General features: G+C 40.4%; 1 protein-coding gene across 2 annotated transcripts in view; it reads right to left on the bottom strand.

Annotated features, from left to right (window-relative positions):
- Positions 1 to 22,407, bottom strand: part of RRM2B (ribonucleotide reductase regulatory TP53 inducible subunit M2B) — a 37,725-nt gene that overhangs the window by 5,334 nt on the left and 9,984 nt on the right. For both annotated transcript variants that reach the window (XM_048841391.2, XM_048841393.2), the window contains 7 exons: positions 20,900 to 21,055; positions 16,949 to 17,065; positions 14,533 to 14,666; positions 13,285 to 13,379; positions 8,552 to 8,685; positions 1,601 to 1,705; positions 843 to 956 (listed from right to left, as the gene is read on the bottom strand). In XM_048841391.2, the coding sequence (XP_048697348.1) occupies positions 843 to 956; positions 1,601 to 1,705; positions 8,552 to 8,685; positions 13,285 to 13,379; positions 14,533 to 14,666; positions 16,949 to 17,065; positions 20,900 to 21,055 (855 nt within the window). The remainder of the gene's footprint in view (positions 1 to 842; positions 957 to 1,600; positions 1,706 to 8,551; positions 8,686 to 13,284; positions 13,380 to 14,532; positions 14,667 to 16,948; positions 17,066 to 20,899; positions 21,056 to 22,407) is intronic.

Genomic DNA, 22,407 nt, shown 5'->3' with positions numbered 1-22,407 from the left:
GTGCCCATGTGTGGAATACACATAGAGACCAGCACTCGAAGCAGCAGCACCCACTTACTGGTAACTTTCCTTGGTAAAAATAAAGCAGGAATTCTCCAGCTTCTCATAGATAATATCTAGACTGGTTCTCCCCTCCTCAAACCACCAACCCTGGCAACCAGCAAGGAAGCATGAAATATCTCAGGAAACAAGGTATTAGAATAGACTTGGCTCTCACTCCACTAAAGCAGTGCAATATAAATGTTTACTTTTCACACCCTTGAGAGCGCCACTCTACCCTGTATATTGATTAGTGTTTTTTTACTTGGGGTTTGTACCAATGAATGCATCCAGCACAAAAAACTCTGTGCAACCCTTAACTTATTTCTCAGAGGTTCACTCTGTGTAATTAAAGGATTTATCCTCAGAAAGTTCTCCTGTCAGCATTATTAATAGATCTGTTTTCCTCAGAGTAACAGTATTTTTTAAAGGTCACTTGCTTCCATCTAAGCAAATTCAGCGTTTTACTGATGGGCATGCTAATCTGTTAACCTTGTGCAATGAATATAAGCGGTTCTACTTCATTATAGCTTCGTAGAACCAGAGCAACTGAATGCAACACACACTTCCAATTTAAATCCAAGTAGTAATTACAGGGCAACTCTGGCCAGAGAAACAATGGTTTCATCTGTTCCAAATAATGAAATCTGTATATTGACATTGTTCTCTATGTGAGACACAGCAGAACACACAAGTGCGATACCCACACCTGTGGTAAATTAGTGCAGCACACAGACAACTTTGCTTGGCCATTTTAACAGGCCAGTATTTCTTGGAAGGGTCATCTCTCTCAACTTTCTTACCTTAGGGAACCCAAGTTCTGTAAGTAACCGGTCTGCCACAAATTCAATGTACCGTTTCATCAAAGTGCAATTCATTCCAATCAGCCCTACTGGTAAAGCCTCTGTTAAAAACTCCTGGAGTAAAACACAACAGTGACATTTAAAGAAGGGACACTGCAACTTAAGGGGAACAAATGGTATCTACTTGGTGTATCATTTGTGATGTTTTTATGAAATCAGATTCAGCAGTTGTTTACTACTTCAATAACTTGTATCACAAAAAACAGCAAATGTCTCCTGTTTTGATCAGCTCTTTGCAACTTTCTATATTTTAGTATTTATTTTGTGAAAGAGTCAGTGAGAACTTTCATGGGTGTTTTTTACTATGTGACAGATCCAATTCTCACTAACGATCAATGGAAGTTTTGCCACTGAATTCAATGGGAGCTGGATCAGATCCTATGTGTAGCAACAAAAGAGTCTTACCTCTAGGTAAATGTGACTGAACATGAAAGAAAACCCACCTGTGCTGGCTTTAGCTTGTTCTAATGACTTGGCTAGTACTGTCAAAAATCATCTCTGCCTTTTATTCTCTGTGACAATCAAGAGTACCAAGAGACTGATTATAGGTGGTGTGTTGGAATTTTACAGTGGTTTACATGTGTGGACTAGTCATTTATTAGGAATTCCAGAAATTCTACTAGAGCATCACCTTCTTTACACATGAAAATCCTCTTGTGCCATCAGTGACACTGTACTGATCAGTCTTGTCTGCTCACCTGCTCAATTTCAACTGCATTAACAATAATCTCCTTGACCCTCTCTTCTGAAGGCTTGTTCACTAAATAATTAAATATTAGACAAGCAAAGTCACAGTGCAGACCCTGAAATACAAAAGAATGAAAGAAGTTTAGTTTCTCCTGCCCCTCATGATTTGCTATTTAAAGACTTGTACTGATAATTGTCTCTCTGAGAGGAATAAGCTTCCTAACTTCCTGCTTCATGACAATCAGGGTGGATAAAAATCAATGATTAAAAATCAGTTTTTATTTAAATCGGATTTTTTTGATAAGTTTTTTCCTCAAAAAGCATTTTATCTAAAGATAAAGATACATTATAGCTTAAAAGATATCTCATCACAGAATAGGGATTATAAATTCTGATTCTATAGTATGAGACAATATATTCATGTAATGTTTAAGAAAAGTTTTGTAAATGAGTTCCAATAGTTCATGATTAGGGCCCCAATTTTATGAGATTCCAGGGGTTTCTGTATAGATTATTTAGGTTAATCTTTCTATCTACCCAATGGGACTCAGTGCTCAGTCTAGAAGATACCATCAGAGATGCTTAGTTTTGTAGTTCTCAAACTGTGGATTTGTGTCTCCAGAGATAACATGCTTGTTAACAGCAAAAATGTTTTTAAATAAATAATATACAGAGGTGAGAACAACAGACCTTAACCCTATTGTCCCTCTGCAAATCTGTGTACACAGAGTCAATCCCTTACCTCTCTCTGAAAGTGCAAAGTTTCAAAAAGTTCAATGAACAGAAGATTGTTGGGGGAGGAATAGATCTGGACAAGGGGAAGAAGCCTGGAGATAAACGTGAGAAGGGAGGGACAGGCAGTAGAAATAGAAGTGAAACTGTTTGTGCAGCATATTTCAGAAGTCTTGAGGTCTTTCTGAGTGTAGCCTTCATTTATTTGAGATCTACCATACCATTCTCTCACAGGAAGGGAAAACCTGTAATGGCAACAGGCCATAAAAGAGACCCAGTTTGGGAATATTTTAATGAAGCTCCTCTACCTGTGGGTAAAACAGGCATGCATGCAAAATGCAAACAGTGTAACAAAGAAATGCAAGGCTTGGTTGCCCGAATGAAACATCATTAAAAGTGTTCCTTCTCAGGGGGAAGCTGCATTGAAGATGATGAAAGGAACATGTTTGAACATGCAGGATCTTCAGGTTGGTAAACTTTTTTATTTCATACTTCTTTCTTAAGGATTGCCTGTCTTCCTTCTGGACTATTCTTGAATTCTCATGTTTGAGCAATAAATATACTTGTTACTCTATGGTACTATCATTTTAGAAGCAGTTGTGATAAAAAAATAAATAACTGAAATAGGTAGATCTTCCTTTTACAATTTCACCTTTAAAGTAGTACTGAGTGTCAGTGAATGTAATGAGTAATAATAAATGAGCACTATGGTAATAATAATTAAATAACTGCATTGACTTATTTTGTTTAGGAGAATCCATCCTCAACATACAGGATTCTGAAGATGATCCACCTTCAAGATCACCATCATTTGCTACAGTGTCAGAGTTATCTGCCAATGATAATGTTTCAGTCACATCATGTATGTCACATAGCGACAGTATATCGTCTGCAGCAAAAAGAAAAAAAAACTCCATCATTCAGAAACAACTATAGATAAATTTGTGATAAGAACAAGCAGATTACAAAATGAGGTAATTGATGAAAAAACTGCCCTGTTTGTTTATGCAACAAACTTGCCTTTCCGTATGATTGAGAACCCACACTTCATTAACATGGTTCAATCATTAAGACCAGGATACAGTCCACCCAACAGATGTCACAGGCAAATTGCTGGATAAAATGTATGAAAGAGAAATTGAGCAATGTGCAAAAGGTCTAGAGGATAAAATTGTTAACCTGAGTCTTGATGGGTGGAGCAATGTCCACAATGAGCCTGTTGTATGTGCTTGCATGACAACAGAAGAAGGGAATGTCTTCCTTACAGAAATAATTGATACACTAGGAAATGCACACACAGCTGAATACTTACAAGAAGTAGTAAAAGCTCTAACAAACTGTTAAAAAAATTCAAATGTCTAGTATGCAGCTTGGTCACAGACAATGCTGCAAATGAATCCAAGATGAGAAGAAATTTAGAAGACAGTCTCAAGCTAATAACATACGGTTGCAGTGTTCATTTGATGCACCTCCTAGCCAAAGACTTCAGTATTCCAGAAATAAAGGCTAATGTTGCTGAAATTGCAAAATACTTCCGTAACAACCACTTTGCAGCAGCTGCTCTGAAAAAAGTGGGAGGAACCAAGCTAACTCTCCCACAAGACATGCGATGGAAGTCAGTAGTGGACGGTTTTGAGCACTATATCAAGAACTGGCCTAATCTGATGACAGTTTGTGAACAAAATCGTGAAAAAAATTGATGGCACTGTCAACATGTTCTCAACATTGGGCTTAAGAGAAATGTTGAACACATGCTGAGTACCCTGAAGCCTATTTCTGTAGCCTTGAACAAAATGCAGGGAAATCGCTGTTTTATTGCTGACACTGTTGAAATTTGGAAGAAACTGAGTGAGATCTTAAAAAGAGAAATATGCAATGGCAGAGTTAAATTACAAGCATTAAAAAACAAATGAAACAAGCACTATCTCCAGCTCATTTTCTTGCAAATACTCTCAGTACTCAGTACCAGGGTCAAAACTTAACTGCTGAAGTAGAGGAGTTGGCTATGACATGGACATCCAGCAATCATCCCTCCATAATGTTAACTATAATAAACTTCAGAGCTAAGGGTGAGCCATTCAAGAAATGTGTCTGCTGATGATGTTTTAAAGAAAGTCACACCAGTGAACTGGTAGAAGTCACTTAAGCACTTGGATTCAGAGACTGTTGAAGTGATAATCTCACTTTTAACAGCAGCAGCTTCTTCTGCCGGTGTAGAAAGAACATTTTCTTCCTTTGGACTACTTCATTTCAAATTGAAAAATCATTTTGGCCCTGAAAAAGCAGGAAACTTCTTTTTCTTTTCCAGATTATGAACAAACAGGAAAATGAAGGTGAAGACGACTGAGATAGCTGCAGAAGCCAATATTTTAAGTTTCTCATGTTGACCTGGCTGACCGTCTATTTAATTTTTGTTTTTTAAAATATTTCATTTAACTAATTTAGTTAAAAACAATTTTAACAAAAACAAACCTGATTTTAAAAAAATTGAATGTTTAAATTCAAAAATTCATATGCTTGTTTTGTTAAAATATTATATGTTTGCTGTTGAAGAAAAAAATCCAGAATAACGTCGTTGTTTTAGTTAAATAAAACAATTTAAGTGTCTGTCTGGTGATGTTCTCCTCCTAATACAGCATGGCAAGAAAATCCTCCAAATGTTGATCATTAACCTGTTGAATTGGAGACAGTTCACCTCCCAATGACTTCATAAATATCTGCTTCAATTACCTTTGGTAAATGAAATAACCAAACAATTATTCATTTTCTGATATAGCTGTAAAACTAATCTGAAAAGTTTTCAAAATAAATCACTTTAAAAATGTATAGTGTGTACCTTCTAAAAAATTAAACCTACATCTATCTGAGTTGTGAAGACTATGTATTAAGGTTATGACAACCAACAAGAACGCACTTTTATCTAGAAATCCGTGATTTAATCGAGTCTTCCTGACTAGATTAAATCAAATCCACCTTGATGGCAATGTTGTTGTAATTGTATTTCTCAAATCTTAAAAGGGCACTCATCTATACTGGGCAGAAATATAATTATTTAAAATCTACAAATCGTTATGTTGAAAAACAGAAGACAGGAAAAAGCAGCTGACTTTCTTCGATTTGCTGATATTAAGCATTTTTGAACAATCCTTTAATACAAATGGTATTTATGTGGAACCAAATTTAGTACTATCCTCCTGTTATGGATCATACTTTGTAATCATGTTATAGCAGACATTAGAAGTAGATTTGTGAACACTCACGGTTTCAAGATATTTTAATTATCTTTATTAAGATTTTTTCCTTCTCTCACGTGCCCTCCGAGCTCTTGCAGAAAGGAGGAGGGTTAATTTAACAAAACAAGTTCCATTACTGGGATCAAATCTAACACTGAAAAATACATTTTCATGCAACATGCAGTTAGTGTGGAGGCTTCGTTGCCACAAGATTTCATCAAGGACATTAAGAATAAAAATAAAAGAGAATTGGATAGAATATGGACAATAAAAAAAACCAGAGCGACAACAGTGAAGATTAAAACAAATCAGCCAACCAAGAGTTTTGGAAGGGTTATAGATTTCAGATAAGCCAACCTTGAATGGGCATTAGAAATAAAATTCCCAGAGGAAAATTTCTCTCTTAACTGCCTGCTGCAGGATTTCTTGCACATTCCTTCGGTTCAACAGTTGCTGCCCACTGTCAAAGAGATAATACTGCACTAAATGGACTACTAGCATAAGCCAGTCTGGCACTTTCATTATGTTACCTGATATTTTAATGGATTTTGGCAAATTTTTAAGATCTGTGGCTCTCCCGCTTAAAAGGGAATGACTGCTTGTGCATTCCCCAAATAACCATGCATTACGTGGTGCCCACAATCTATCTAACCAGTTCATCAAAACAATTCACATTTTCTTTTCTTTACAGGATTTTTATTGCTATTTTATCATTTTAGTTTTGTACTGATCCTCTCCCAATACAGATGCCTTGTGCACTTTGTACTTTTATTGCAATAACTAGCTATTTAATTACAATTATGCCATTGGAAATTGAACTGGAAAACTACGGGTTTTTTTGGTGCTGAATGACATGCCACAAACGGGCAGTTGGACCTATCGTATTTAGCATCCTACATCACATTAATCTGAAAGTAAGTTTTATAGAAAACTTCTGCTGAAAACCACACACATATTGATTGCATGAAAAAGGTTACAATAAAAATTAAACTGGATCTTATTAGTGGACATGAAGTAGAATTTATTTTCCCAAGCATTAAAGTTGCCTCAGGCTTGAGCCATACCTTGCTTTATTTTCCAGTCCTATCATGTACTTCAATAATTCTTTCATCATAACATAGCTTCTTTCTAAATTAGAGTAAATGAGAGCTACTGGCTATTTTCCTTGAGATGGAATCCTTTACCATTTTAAGCCAATGCCAGTAGATTCAACCATTGCTCTGTTGATCTTGCAAATTAATCTGTCCTTCAGCTTCTGCAGTGCTCCAGATTTTAAACATGATGTATTTTTTCCAACAGCACATTAACTGTGCAAGGCCCCGCCCATGAGGAGCCATCACTACAAGATGGGGTGAGGAGGGAGTAGGAGGATACATGTTACTACAGTGATTGGCATATTCAATATCAGAAAGATACTGGCAGGTGCAGCCTTACAAATATATTACAAGCCACCATACTTTTTAATCTCTTAAAAATATTTGAAGTTAAAAAGCGTTCCCCACTAACAGTGCCAGTAAGACAGAACCGCAGTTGTTCCACTCCACAAGATATATTTACAGTATGTTACTAGAGGAACAAGAAGGGGAGCAAGGTCAGCTACTTCTGTAGAAATACCCCCTACACTGGACCAAGCACTGCAGAAGGCCCTGTGCAAGTACTGTGTTCTGTAACTGGAGAGAGCTTCAGAAGGGGACAAGGCAACCTGTACCATCCACCACCTGAGTGCTGTGGTAGAAGCCAGTGCAAAGCCAAATGCATTCATAGACACACTCGGACCCTAGGGTGAGCAGGCTGCACCTCCATTGTAAAGCTAGAGGACACAGCCTGCACTGTAGAATCCCAGGACTGGCAGTGCAGTCCAGTACACGTGCACACCTGCTGCTCTCTGCTGCCTATTTGACTTCTGCTGCCCTCAGTGCTGGAAGCTGAGCACTGTGCTGGCTCAAGTCTGCTCTCTCCCATTACTCACCATCACTTTGTTTCTTGGGCCATGTGTCTCCAGTTCCTTCCTTACTCACACTGTGAATTAGGATTTTTTTTTTCATCTTATTTCTTTTCCTTTTAAGATGATTTAGGTGAATAGTTTTATTCAGGATGTTGATTATTCTTGCCTGGGAACATGGTGGTATTTAAGCTCTCCTACATTCATTTAACATCTGCCCAGTGATAATTTATTTCTCAATCTTGTTCCTACCCCTTCTCCCTTTAAACGTGTTCTAAAAATAGCCTACTCCCTCACAGGATTTCAGTGCTCCTGCAGTTCCCAGTAATGTCAAGGTTTGCAGACTCAGGGCTACATGCTGCACTGTGTGGAAGAGTGACCACCAGCAGAGAGGGTGGGTCTTCCTGGTGCTGCCACCATCCACTGCCTCTCACTGCCTCAGCCGAGCTATGGCTGAACGGGTGAGAGGATACCGTGGGTGTGGCTTAAAGTTAATGGACAGGTCAACCAGTTCCTTCACCCAGTCAAGATGCTGCACCTGTCCATGTAACAAGCTCTGGCAGAATCCTACTATGCATGTCAGGGTAGGCTGGGTTTCAGAGAGCTGACTCAGGCCTTTGCCCTCTTCCAGCCCCATCAGCAGTAACATGTCAAAACAGCTCCATCTTGCCAGCAACTCACCCTCTCTGCCCTGCTGGATTTCCCCTTCTTTCACTGGTGTTTGCGCCCCCCAACCTTCTGCATCCACTTACCTGCTTTCTCCCTTTTCCCCCGTGAAACCCCACCTCTTCAGCACCTGACGCAATTCTTCCTTTCCTCTCCCACAGCTGCTGATAGAGGTGGATGAAGTATTGCCCTTATTAGCATGGCTATTAGGCTCTGCTCAAATGTGTGTGGGCAGCAGCTCTAGGGGGAGAGGGGAACATGCAAAAAAAATGGTGCCTCTCCCCTCTGGCCTGGGGATTCACTGAGAGCCCAGCCACGCGCTGCTCTCAGCTAGAGGAGCATTCCCACCCCCCACACCCCCCGGCCAAATGTAACGTTCCACATATTACCTCATCTCGGCTAATGAGCTCATTGGAGAATGTCAGTCCAGGCATCAGACCCCTCTTCTTCAGCCAAAATATAGCAGCAAAAGAACCTGAGAAGAAGATCCCTTCCACGGCAGCAAAGGCAACCACTCTCTCCCCTGTTTAATACAATACACTGGCAATTAAGACTCAGAAAAATCAAATTTGCTTCTAGTTTGTCAGTCGTGCAGCTTACATTAGATACACACTGATACTGAACAGCATGAAATCATCATCCACTTAGGTACCATATTTCACATTTCATCACATAGGATCCCACAACATGCATGTACGTGCACACATCATTTACCCACCAATGAAATGCAGCCACTTTTGGGGTGAAACAGGACAGCTATTAAAAGTGTTCAACACACAGCAGTTTAGACCAGGAAGAGAGGAAAAATAGCACATCCAATTGAAAGTAAAGGGAGAATTTCAGAAGGAAGAATTTAATTGCTCAAACTGAAATCTGGCCAGGACATCAGGCCTAATACCCCTGTTCCTCTTAGTAAACGGTGGCTGTGACTAATTGACAAGACTGGGAAATAGACTTCCTATGGGAGCCTAATCTGTCTGGGTCTCAGGTTCCTACATAAAGGGAAAAGTATTCTCCTCCCTGACAGAGGCAAGACAATTCATTAAGATTTGTGAAGTACTCTGCTTCCTATAGCTTCTTCCATCTGGGAAGTTAGAGCATTATTATTTTGACTCTTGCAAAAATAGCTGAAACTCTTTAATGACCACAAATGATCTGAATCTGTTTTATGCCTTAGCCTAATGACAGCACCACCCACTGCCCAGTAGCCACTGATCCACAAAGGCTATTGATGTTAACTGCAGAGAACAGTGCCACCTACTGAATCCCCAGCACCACTTCCTGCATCATCAGGAGTGCTTCTTGGAGATCTCTCATCCAGGTAATGACTAGCCTAAGCCTGATCAGCCTCTGAGATTTAACAAGTTCACAGCCCAAGGAGTTATAGCTGTGCATGTAAACCCATACACTGAGAGGCTTAAAGGCATTTACCCAGAAAAAAATCTACACACGTGCAGGAGATTTAGTATAATCTCAAGAGCAAATACAGCAATACTTAATGATTTGTTATGTTCAAAATTCACCAGAATACTTTAATCTTAAAAAGGCCTAATCAGAGCTGAATTAATGGTGAAATCCTATAAGGCACTGTACTTTGACATCCATATTATCAGCAGATGTATTCACAATTAAAGTTGTTACAACTAACGCTAAATGAATTTATAACCACTGGGTTGAGATTTTTGAAGTCTAACAAAAATTCTTAATACATAACTTGGATGCAGAAAAATTTGTTTTCCGTGTCTAACTTTTAAGAGGTGCTCATTTATAAATGCTCCATTTTAGGAAATACATTTGCATATGGTATAATGGAAGTGCAAATATTCCTTTTCTATTACTTAATGCTTATGATAGCCAAACAGGCTAATCTCTTCAGCGGCCATTAATCTGAAATGGTTCCACTGCCTTTTTAGCACATAGGTTTAGTTTGCTGTGCAAGAAGAGTTATTCTTCTATCTGGTCAATTCCTTTCAACTGTTTTCTCTTTCCAACAGTGGCAGCGAAAGAACCAGAAAGACAAACAATGGAAGTGACTTGGGGAGGTCCACCAAGGCCCCTGCAAGGGGAATGCAGAGAAGGGTGATTATGGACTCGTGAGAAAAGCTCATGATAAGGACAACCTGCACAACTCTAGTAATCAAGCTGTCTTGCAAACCAATCAGTGGAGCATATGGGGGGTAAAAGGCACAATAGAGGTGGAATATTTTTCGTAATGGAGACATCACCCTGCAGCGAGCAATTGGGAAACGGCTAAAGGAAGAGGGTCTACGACGAGTCTTGAACCGCTACTCTATTTGCAATACCCCTTTAATCACAATAAAGTATTTGTAACACATTCTGTGCATTAGCTAGGTGGCACAATGACTCAACTTGTCTTCCACATAGGATAGACCCAAACTTTCCTCCTCACATTCCCTTCCAGCCAAAAATATACACCATAATATTCTTCATGGCATTGCTCTCCTAAGATTTAATCATAAAAGTCTTAGCAAGTTCTCTGGGAAGTGTCCCAAGGCAGGGCTCTTTCACTGGAGATCAAATAGCAGCTTGTCTAAATAAGCAAAATAATCTGTGTATCTCCACTATTAAGATCAGTAACATCAGTGTAGAAACCTCAGCTGAGGAGGGCCAACTAGACCATACTGTATCATACACAGGAAAGCGGAGTTGAGCCCTCAGTCTGGGGTTATCGATTATCATCTTGTGAGACCTATTAATTCATCTAGCCCCATCCTCCACCACTGTGAAATTCTTTGCACTACCTATTCTAGTGCTTTGGCCAGCCTTGTTTTAAGTAAATCCCAATTATGGAGCTTCCTCTACTTAAAGCATGCAGTCAGGAGACTGAGTCCTACAGCGTACCTGCCAGACAGCCAAGCAGAAAGCACTTACCATTAGCCTAGGTACTAGTGGCCTTCCTGAAGGGTGTGTACTGGAAGTTAGAAAGATATATGCTACAATACATCAATATCAGGGTATGGAATCTGCACCTGCCCCTCAACATCAGAGCTATTGTGGTGCAGGCTAGGGAAGTTGTGATCTCTATGGCTTGGCTCTATAAGTTTAGGCTAGAAATAAGAAGGTTTCTAAACATCTACAGAATAAGGTTTTGGAACATCTTCCCAATAGGAGCAGTGGGGGCAGACAATCCAGATACATGTTATTTACATCCCCATCTTGAATGTAAAAACAGTAACTGTATAACCATCCCCTCGCCTGGGGTCCCCCCCGGCTGCCAGAATGGACCCCGGGTGCAGGGCCTACAGCCTGGAGGGACCCTGGGTGTGCTGGGATGCCAGGCAGCAGCCAGGCTGCTGGGCATGCAGGGATGTTGGGTGCACAGGGATGCCGGGCGGCAGCAGAGTCCCGGGCGCGTAGGGCAGCAACCAGGAGGGACCACGGGCAAAGTTTAATCATTAACAGAAACCGATAAGCATCAAGCTTGTTGGTTAACCAGTTAAACTCTTACATCTCTAATTCAAGATAATAAATTTATGAACAGGACTATATGACAGAGTTGTCTGTGATAGCAGGGAAGGGGACCCTATGATCCAAGAGATCCCTTCCAGTTCTGTGTCCCCAAATTCACTCCTACTGCCTCCTATTTCTGCTGCCATCTCTTCTTCACCCTACCTTGGGCCACTGCATACTCTGCCTCTCTTCCTCCCACTCTACACCCCAGTGCCTTCAAGCCCATGTACTCCTCCCCATCAAAGCCCTGTTTCCATAGAAATGCATATTGTATTTTAAAGCATCCTGATGATGTATATCGATAAATATCCTGGTCTCCAGAGGTACACAGTCTGTGCCTTAAACTCTGGCACCTTTGCCCCCTGCGCCATGCACAGATCATTTTAAGAAAAGGACATTTATTTTTCTGCTCCAATGAATGGAATGCAGGTGCCATCTGCTGGTTTATTTAGGGAAAGGTCATATGGAGAAAACAATTAAAAGACAAATAGCATATTTACTGTAGTTCACACGGAAGAAATATAATTGACAACTCTAAAAACATACCAGACAATCCTAAAAAATAAGTGTCCATAAAGCTAACGATCAAATGCAATACCTGATATTAAAACCCATATAGCAAAATTTCTTGCTGAATGCCTACTGGCTGGCTCTTGCATACTGAAATATGTAACAAAGTTTTTAATATGCTCATTGGAAATCTCAAATCAGGAGTGTCTATTTCTGAATGCTCCTGAAAAAAAACAATGAAGTTGGGCTAATGGGTTCTTTTCACCCCCCTAGCAATCACTTTGCATGAAGAAGAAACAGGGTCCTGCTGTACTTTAGAATGAACATACTGAGCAGCCAGCTGACAAAGTCAGAGCTAGTGAAACATCTATGCAACAAACATCTGGCAATATGTCTGGTAAAAAGTGAAAAAAAAGTACAGAAAATACAAGTTGCCAGAGCCACTAATAGGAAAATAAGGTATAAATACCTATGTTACATCTGGCCAAGGCAGCTCTACCAGCAGATTGAAGGAAAGGAAATGGTTCCCCCCACAACTGACATTTGGAACTTGACTAACAGTTCTCAATAGTCTCACTGAAATATTTTCAGGAAAGCCACCAATAATCACTACGTGGTCTAAATTTTACCAAAGAAAAACCTTACTTGGGATGATCCCTCTTTCCCCCCCAAATACACAACGTACCCTGCACCTCATTTCTTCCCACCCAAGAGTGTCTACGCTAGTGAATCAAACAAGTTCTCACAGTAACATGACTTCATTTTTGGGGGTGGGGGTGTGTGTGTGCGCGCACGCTTGGACATGCTGACACACCCAGAGTATTAGTTGAACCCATGTTAAAGTCATAATTGCCTTTTTTATCACTTATTCATAACACAAGAAGCCCCCAGAACTTTTACACCTATGATCCCCACTGGGCCTTGACATTGGCACACATCATTAGCTCAGGATTAAGATCTACGCACTGATCTGATTTTTTCTTTTTTTAGAAATCACGGCTGGACTTGAAACTCAAGATACACGTAACCCTTAAACATAGGAGAAATTCTGCTCTGGAAGGTTGCAGCTCAGACCCAGAAAACTCCATTATATATACCTCAGATTAACAAAGGGTAATCACCTAATTAAAAAGCTACATACCAAAAGTTGAGTCTCTGTCTGCTATCCACCTCAGGGCCCAATCTGCTTTCTTCTTGACACAAGGCATTGTTTCAATTGCATTAAATAAAAATTCTCTATAGAATGAAACAAAGGTAATATTACAAACACTTATAATTTATTTGTATTATATTAGTACCTAGAGACACCAGCTGAGATTGGGATCCCACTTTGCTTGACACTATACAAACACAGTAAGAGACAGTCTTTGCCCCAAAGTTTTTACAATCTAACAGACAAAAGCTACAAGGGCAAACATACAGAGAGAGGGAAAGTCACTTATCCAAGCTCACACAGCTGGTACATGGCAGAGCCAAGAATAGAACCCAGGTTTCTCAACTACCAAATCAGTGTACTATCCACTAGAGTATGGTGCATCTCACACTATAAGCCAGATAGTAGCCAGTTCCTCCTCAGGGAGACTCCCCGTCCTGGCTCCCCTTGCAGGCCCACACAGGAGCTGGGTACAGTTTCAGCCCCTGTGGAATACAACTGCTGATTCTGGCTAGCAAAGCTAACTGTGTTCAGTACCCCCAAAGGTTGTAGAGACATACGCTTACAAGATGACACAGCAGCCATCTCCCTACCACCCATGTACCTTGGGAGTTCCAGGAGATATTGAGCTTCTCCAGTGTAGGATGCTGCCCTGGAAATGCAGCTCTGCGTGACCCTCACTACAGGACCATGGTATCTCCACACATCTGTAGCCACAGACTAACTTTTTGCTATTGTTATTACTGTTAATATTTACATTAGACTCTCTTGTTGACATATAGGGCAAAACTGATAGTCAAAGGTCACGACATTTCAATTTATAAATAACTGGCTAGGGTAGTTTTAAAGGAAGGTTTTGAAAAATATTAGCAACAAACAAGTTGTATGCAAGTAAAGTGACAGATAGCATTATTACCAAACCCAGATCAGTAAATAGCATTAAATTCATAGAACGATCCATAACCGAACTGTTTCAATCTATCAATTATATTGCACTGTACAAATATTAACTAACCCTGATAACAGTCCTGTGTAGTAGGTATTATTATTACTCCATTTTATAGATGGGGAATACAGAGCAGGAAATGATAAATGATTTTCCTAAGGCCACCCAGCGAGTCAGTATGGGAAAGAAGGCAGGTGATACTGGCATGTGCTACATGACTAGCCCTCTAGACTGCACAGCCAGTACTGAGATAATATGTTCAATGACTTTGTGACAACTTTGAGAATTACCGTTTCTTGGGATTTTTGATGTACGTGTCTATTAGCAAACTGTACATCTCTGAGTGAACATTCTCAATTAGAATCTGAAATCCATAGAAACAGCGAGCCTCTGGGATTTGCACTTCCTGGCTGAATCGCTCCACCTACAAAAAAAAGTGCCAGTTAGGGTATTAGCACTACCCGAAAGAATATTTTCAAGCCCTGAGATGAACAAAAGCAACCCCCTTGCCTTGGAGAAAGGATGGGGGCAGTTGGATTGAAACATTTCACAAACATGCATGCAAATAGCTAGCAGATTGTGGAATTATTCTTTGAGAAAGTGAAATAAAGCCGCTGTATATGTAGCTTATAAAACTGTAATCAAGAGGTATGATGTATAAGTACTGAAAGTATAAAGCAGAATACTGCAACACTGAAAACTTCACATTACACAAACACTCAGGATTTTGGTTTGATATTAAATAAAATGAACCAGTACTTCACGAAATCTCTGTGTCATAGAGAATGTGTGTCTCTTTCTCCAACCTCACCCCATACTATAATGTATTCCCTAGATGTGCGCCCAGAAGTTATATATGCACAAGGTCCAGGATGGGCCATTTTCAGGCCTACACCATGGACGGTTTAAGGTCAGATATCTTGCAGCCACAGCGTGACTACAAATGGAAAATCCATATAATCAGAAAGGGGAGATGCATCACTTCCTTGTAGACCTGGTAGATTCAGAGATATCCCCAACAAGTCACCTTCGTAAACACTGGTCCTTAGAATAAGGTTTTACTGAGATAAAGAACACTGGCAAGGACATGGTAGTATCCCCTATGGTTTTTTAAAAGTGCTATGTTAGGGAGAGAGAGTATGATTTTAACCAACTCAAAGAGAAACACTGATGACACCACTGGAGAAGTTCAATCCCATCTTCCATTCCTAAAGAGCCAAAAATGAACACAGTCCCCTGGAAGGGAGGACTTAAAGATTGTTTCCAGGAACGGAGTGGTTGGAATCCTTCAGACTATACTGGTGTGAGCCTTATGACATTTCACTCCATATTCTTTATGAAAATATGCTTATGATATGAATATGACAACTGAGATATACTTTATGCAAGATGGGTCTTGTAAGATAACATTGGAAAGGTTATAATTTACTGAATGTGATTAACCAATTTGTACGCCTGTATCTTTTCTGTATTTGAAGTTAGGAATATTGTCTATGTATCTGTATTTCAACTATGCTATTTTGGGTGATGCCCACTGCTAATACTTCAGGTACAACAATGGAAAAGCAAGACAGGGCCAATGGCCCATGAGCGAGGACAATGGACTGTGAAAAGGCTTGGCCTTCCTGCGGGCCCTTGATACTGCCACTGACTCATGTACGCTGTGATACTACAGAGTCAGGTGGTCTTATCACCTGATAATAAACATTATCTGGGACTTCTTGTAACTTTCCACTGGAAGGGAAGAGGGGTCAAGTTTGGGAAACAAAGGATTCCCGACTTATGTAAATCCTATTTAAGGGTAGGGAAGAAGGCAAATGGGACTCCTCCTCTCCATGACTTGTCTGCTCAAGAAGAAAGACTGCTAAAGCCAGCTGAAGGGAAGGCGGGGGCGGGGTAGGGGGTGTCCAGACTGAGACAGGGTTCCAGTCTGAAAAGGAATATAACTGGAACTCTGAACCACAGAAACTTTGCAACCTGCCTAAAATAACATTTAGGCTGAGAATTTACATTTCGTAACCTGTTTCTTCAGTATATTGAGCTTAGCTTGCCTATTTTGCTTTATTTGGTCAGTAATCTGCTTTGTTCTGTCTGTTATCTCTTACATTCACTTAAAATTCACCTTTTGTAGTTAATAAACTTATTTCTTGTTTGTAATATAACCCAGTTTAGGTAATTTCTAACTGAGAGGGCAAGAAGTTGTGCATATCTCCCTCCACATTGAGGGAGGGGTCAAATTTCATAAAACCTTTGTGTTTGTACCCCTTAAAAAGAGTGGGCACCAGAGCGTTGGAGCAAGCCCCTAAGGCTGAATCTTTCCAGAACGGATCTCTGTCTCTCTGTGCAGCTCGGTATGGCCCTGCCTGTGTGCTTGGCTGGAAGAGGCTTGTGAGTCTAACCCAGCAAGGTCAGGTAAAGGGGACCAGACTGGCAGAATAGGCCGACTCAGTGGCATGCGAGCACATCAGGTGACATCCCAAAGGGCCCAAACCTGTCACAGGCCTAATTTGTCTTAAACAGTGGCCCAGGGAGAACAGGTTGCTCAGATGTCTAAGCAAAACTGAAATGATGTGGAAAAGAGAAAATGCAACCTGTAAACAATAAAGAGTCACTTGATTATATTAAGTCAAAATTGAAATGAAGAGTTTTTGCTAGCCAGATGAATGGTAACTCTTGAGAAATGGGCTCATTGTAAAGATGCCTTACCAAATTTTCATTTACAATTCCATCGCTGGCTGCAAAAAAAGCCAGGACATGAGAGATGAAGTATTTTTCTTCTGATTTCAGCTTGTTCCAGTGAGGAAAGTCCTTTGATAAATCAACCTTATGGTAAAAAAAAGAAAGAAAAATATAATATTACTGTCCGTTCATGTTGATAACTCATGAAGAAAAATAGAAGAAGCTTAAGCAAATCAGTGATGCTGGGAATTATTTGAGATCAAACTTGAAAATGTTTAGAGAATTTTATTACATTTGTAATTGAATTCAAAATCAAACACAGTGAAAGCAATGAAGTACGGTAGTGTATCTGCCACCATAACATAATTTAATTGCTTTGCAGCTTATAAATGACCCCTTCCCCTCCGCCCTCCCCCACACAAATACAGATCTTTGGAAACTCAGAGAATATGCACACCATTTAGAGTCACTAGAATGACCACTAGATGTCTTATACTATAGTGTGTCTGCAAAGATATTTCTAATGGCAGAGTAGAACAATTTACTTTTACATAGCACCCTTCATCAGTCTGTGAAGCACTTTAGGATGAAAGACACTACAGAAATGGAAAACTACTTTAGATATTGAACCATACAACACTGAAAGTGAAAAACATTTCCTCGCTGTAAAGCAGCAGGATTTCAAAACTTCAATATGTGTCAAACAACAGAGATGCTTTCCAATGTGACTTTAATGATACTTGCAATTAAAGACCCCATTTTGCAACGAGCCTTTAAAATTACAAGGATTTTCTTTATGTGACATCTAATTTCTCCCACAAGGCTACTGTTTGGGACAATAAGAAAGCATTACATGTTTGCTCTTCTATAAGACAGTGAATTCTGGCTGGGGTAGAAACCACAGCTTCCTTAGCAGGGGTTGTATTTTTTTTTTTTTAAACCACGGCAGCAGTTAGGTAGGGCCAGATGTGAAAACCAATGAGACACCAAAAACTTTATTCTTACAGTTAGATTCCCAATTCAGTCAAGCATGGCACTGGTGCTAAAATGACAGCGAGTGGGAGGAACTGGTAGGATAGTTAAGTCCAAAGCAGACTGCAAAGCATTACAAAGGGACCTCACAAAACTGAGTGACTGGGCAACAAAATGGCAGGTAAAATTCAATCTTCATAAATGCAAAGTAATACACATTGGAAAACATAATCCCAACTATACATTATAAAATGATCAGGTCTAAATTATGTTACCACTCAAGAAAGAAATTTTGGAGTCGTGGATAGTTCTCTGAAAACATCCACTCAATGTGCAGTGGCAGTCAAAAAAGCAAACAGAATGTTAGGAATCGTTAGGAAAGGGATAGATAAGACAGAAAATACCAGATTGCCTCTATAAATCCATGGGATGCCCACACCTTGAATACTACGTGCAGATCTGGTCGGCCCATCTCAAAAAAGATATACTGGAGTTGGAAAAGTTACAGAGAAGGGCAACAAAAATTATTAAGGATATGTAACAGCTTCCATATGAGGAGAGATTAATAAGACTGGGACTTTTCAGCTTGGAAAAGAGATAACTAAGGGAGGATATGATAGAGGTCTATAAAATCATGACTGGTGTGGAGAAAGTGCGTTAACTTAGAGCTAAGGAGTGTCATTAGGTAGGAAGGAGTATTTAATCAATTCAACTTGGAGTAAACTACATGTATATTTAACAGCTGTCACCGTTTACAATCATCTGCCTAAAAAAAAAAATAATAATAATAGTGGCTAGCACTTCAATAGAGCATTTTCATCCATATATCTCAAAGCATTTTACAAGTGAGGAAACTGAAGCACAGAGAGTGTAAGTGTCCCATCAAAGGCCACATGCAGCAAGTCAACTGCAGAGCCTGTAATAAAAGTCAGGTCTCCTGACTACTAAATCATGGGCCTTGTCCACTGGACCATAGTACTCACTGTGTCCCTAAGACACCACACTGCAACACATATCAGGCCTGACACACTCACTAACCCCAACACACTTATCATAATATGTATCTAAAAGGTGTCTTGTAAGGTATAATATTTAAACTGATCATATGCCAGTCCTGAAAATCATTGTGTGATGTATGTATGGGTTGTGTACAAAGAGTTACATGTATTTCTAGTACACACACTCTTAAAAAGTGTTTGGAAGGCAGTGCACAAACCCTGCCTGCCCTAGATAAAGAAATGTGTATTTACCGGTCTGACCTGCTTGATTACAGGCAGGGGACAATAAGAGCACATTTACACATAAGGTAAGTAAAGCTATCAAGCTAACAACCATGGAGGAGAGAGTTTAGTGAACAAGCCAGGGGAAAGTCTCTGCATCCCAGGGAGACTTCCTGGTTCTTGAGGCAGAGACAATGGACTTTGGGAAATATAAGGGTAACAAAAAGCCATTAATCCATCACCTAGAGGACAAGAGACCGGAGCTCTTGGAATCTGTGAAAGGTGGATCCTTCAACCATTTGGGCTGAAGTCTCTGGAACCTGACAATAGATGAGAAATTGCCTCAGACCAAGATTGTAATCTGTTAAACTTTAGATACTAGAAAGCACGTTTTATTTTTGTTTTGTCTGCAATCATACCTGTCTTTTTCTCTTGCTTAGTATCACAGAATCATAGGGTTAGAAGGGACCACAAGGGTCATCTAGTCTAACCCCCGGCCAAGATGCACGATTAGTTGTGTCTAAACCATCCAAGACAGATAGCTATCCAGCCTGCTTTTGAAAACCTCCAGTGAAGAAGCTTCTGCAACCTCCTGAGGCAGTCTGTTCCATTGCCCTACTGTTCTTACGCTTAGGAATTTTTTCCTGAGATTTAATCTAAATCTGCTATGTAGTTTGAACCCATTGCCTGTTGTCCTGCCCTCTTTGGCAAAAGAGAACAACTTTTCTCCATTTTTTTTGTGGCAGCCTTTCATGTATCTGAAGACCACTCTCATATCCCTCCCTTAATTGCCTCTTTTCCAAACGAAACATACCCATGTCCCTTCAGCCTTTGCTCGTATGGCTTGCATTCCTTTGAACATCCCTTTGATCATCATTGTTGCTGGCCTCTGGATCCTTTCCAGTTTCTCTACATCCTTTCTATACATTCATGACCAAAACTGGACACAGTACTCCAGCTGAGGCCTAACCAGTGCTGAGTAAAGCGGAACTATCACCTCTCATGACTTGCATGCTATGCCTCTGTTAATGCAACCTAAAATTGCATTTGCTTTTTTTGCAACAGCATCTCATTTCTGACTCATGTTGAGGCTGTGATCCACCACAACTTCCAGATCCTTTTCAGCAGTGCTGCTGCCAAGCCAGTTTTCCCCCATTCTGTATTTATGCATTTGTTTTTTCTCCCCCAAGTGCAGCACCTTAGATTTGCCTTTGTTGAATTTCATTTTGTTGTTTATAGCCCAGTTCTCCAATTTATCAAGATACTTCTGAATGTTAGCTCTATCCTCCAAAGTATTGGCAACCCCCCTTCCACCCCACCAAACTTTGTCTCATCTGCAAACTTGATCAGTATGCTCTCTCTACCTATATCCAAGTCATTAATAAATATGTTCAATATTGGACCCAGAGCAGACCCCTGTGAACCCCACCTGAATCACTTAAATCTCTGTTCTTTATTAATAAACTCATTCTTGTTTTATTTACAAAATAATATCAGTGGTATACTCTAAAGTGAAGTGTGAGTCTTCAGCTAACCTAACAGGCTGGCGTGTACACTCTCTTTGGAGGCAGCAAACTTAATTTCTGTGAGCATCACAGTGAGACGTCTCTGGGGTTCGCTAGCTGTTAATTGTATGGGCAAGGTGTAGACCAGCAGAGTGTCAAGGACAGACTGGAGTGGCAGGCAGTTGAAAATCTCATCTCCAACAAGGCTGAGACTTGCTGAGGCAGAGAAATCACACTGTGGCTTACGGTTCTGAGTGTCCCAAACAGAACATCACACTCACCTCTTCTGCTGTCCAGAAGGAAGCCTGTGCCTTTTTATACATGTTCCATATATCTGGGTATTGGAGTGGGAAGATGACAAATCTACGAGGATTTTTTCTGAGAAGAGGCTCTTCATTTGGTTTAAAGTCATTTTCAATAGCATCTGAAGGGAAACCCTAAAGAAAAAGCAGTGTCATTTCAGAGGATTATTTCCCCGTTATTATTCCACCACTTACTTTCTTTTTAAAATAATTCATCTGAGGAAAGATAAAAAAAATTCCTCTGAATTAAACCACTGAGATATGCACATGCCTAAACCAAGTAACTGGAGGATCTTCTGCTGTAACCCTTGCTCTTCCTTCCGCCATCCCTACTATTTGTTACCATAGCTTATTGCTTTGTCTTTCTGCCTGGCTCTACCTAGAACAATTTTGAGTGTTGTAAATTAATAAGTAACATCCCTAGAAGTTTGCCTTGTACTAGGTGCAGCAATGTCAGGAAATGTCTGATTCTACACTGCAAAAAAGTCTCTGTGCAATACCATGGAGAAACCCAACTTGTATTGCCAAGATTCATGGAGCAAACAACGTTGAACTGAATGCACATGCAAGGTCACATAACCCCACTACCAGTTTGTGTCTAGCACAGCTACTCAGGGCTTGTCCATGCAGGGATGTTACATCTGATTAGCTCTGGTTTGCTCCCATTAAAGTCCTTGTGTCCACACATACTGTTTTTAAGTACATTATTTGGCGTCTCAGGTTGCAGTAATTAACCCTGTCTGGAACAGGAAAAACTTTACAGTAAGGTTCCCCTCCCCCCACCACTTTAGCGTTTGTGTGGATGCCTTCCTAACTACTCCAAGTCTGGCAGTCCTCCGACTGCTACCAGACTGCAATGCTTCATACATGCATCAACCTGTCTGTGTATCTGTGTGCCTTCGACTGCTCGGATTTCATCTTCACTGGATGTCATCCTCCTATTTAAATGCTGATGGGCAGCCAGGTGTGCCCCTGTTCAATACCAGGAAGTAGTGAGTTCACACTCCCAGGCTCATATTCCCATTATATCAGTCATGCACCTTGGTGCTTCTCTGTGGACCCCTGCAGAGCTCCTGGACTTGACTGCCCTCTTTGGAGAGCTGCACATCCAGTTATATCTGCATAAGAGTCACCAGAATGCAAACATCCTCAAGCCATTGTCATAGCAAATGACTGCAAGGGACACTCCCAGACTTGGTTCCACTGCCATATCAAAGCAAAGGAGCTCTGGCAAAAGTACCTGAAGACAAGGGACAAGAACAGGACCACTGATAATGCTCCTACCACCTTGTCCATACTAAGAGCCACTGGACAGCATTTTTGCAAACAATGCCACCTGACCCAGAGGATTTTAGATATTATACAAGAACCCCATATGGACAGCCACCCTGAAACTGCTGTGATGTAGAACTCTACCAGGAAGTATTACATGGTGTAACAGAATAAAACTGAACAAGGGGATTTAAACAACATTTTCTGGTAGTGGC

Source organism: Caretta caretta, chromosome 2, assembly GCF_965140235.1.
Source record: "Caretta caretta isolate rCarCar2 chromosome 2, rCarCar1.hap1, whole genome shotgun sequence".
In the NCBI taxonomy this organism is placed as follows: Eukaryota; Metazoa; Chordata; order Testudines; family Cheloniidae; genus Caretta; species Caretta caretta.
Note: the sequence above shows the minus strand (reverse complement) of the source record. Positions and strands in the feature narration are given on the sequence as shown.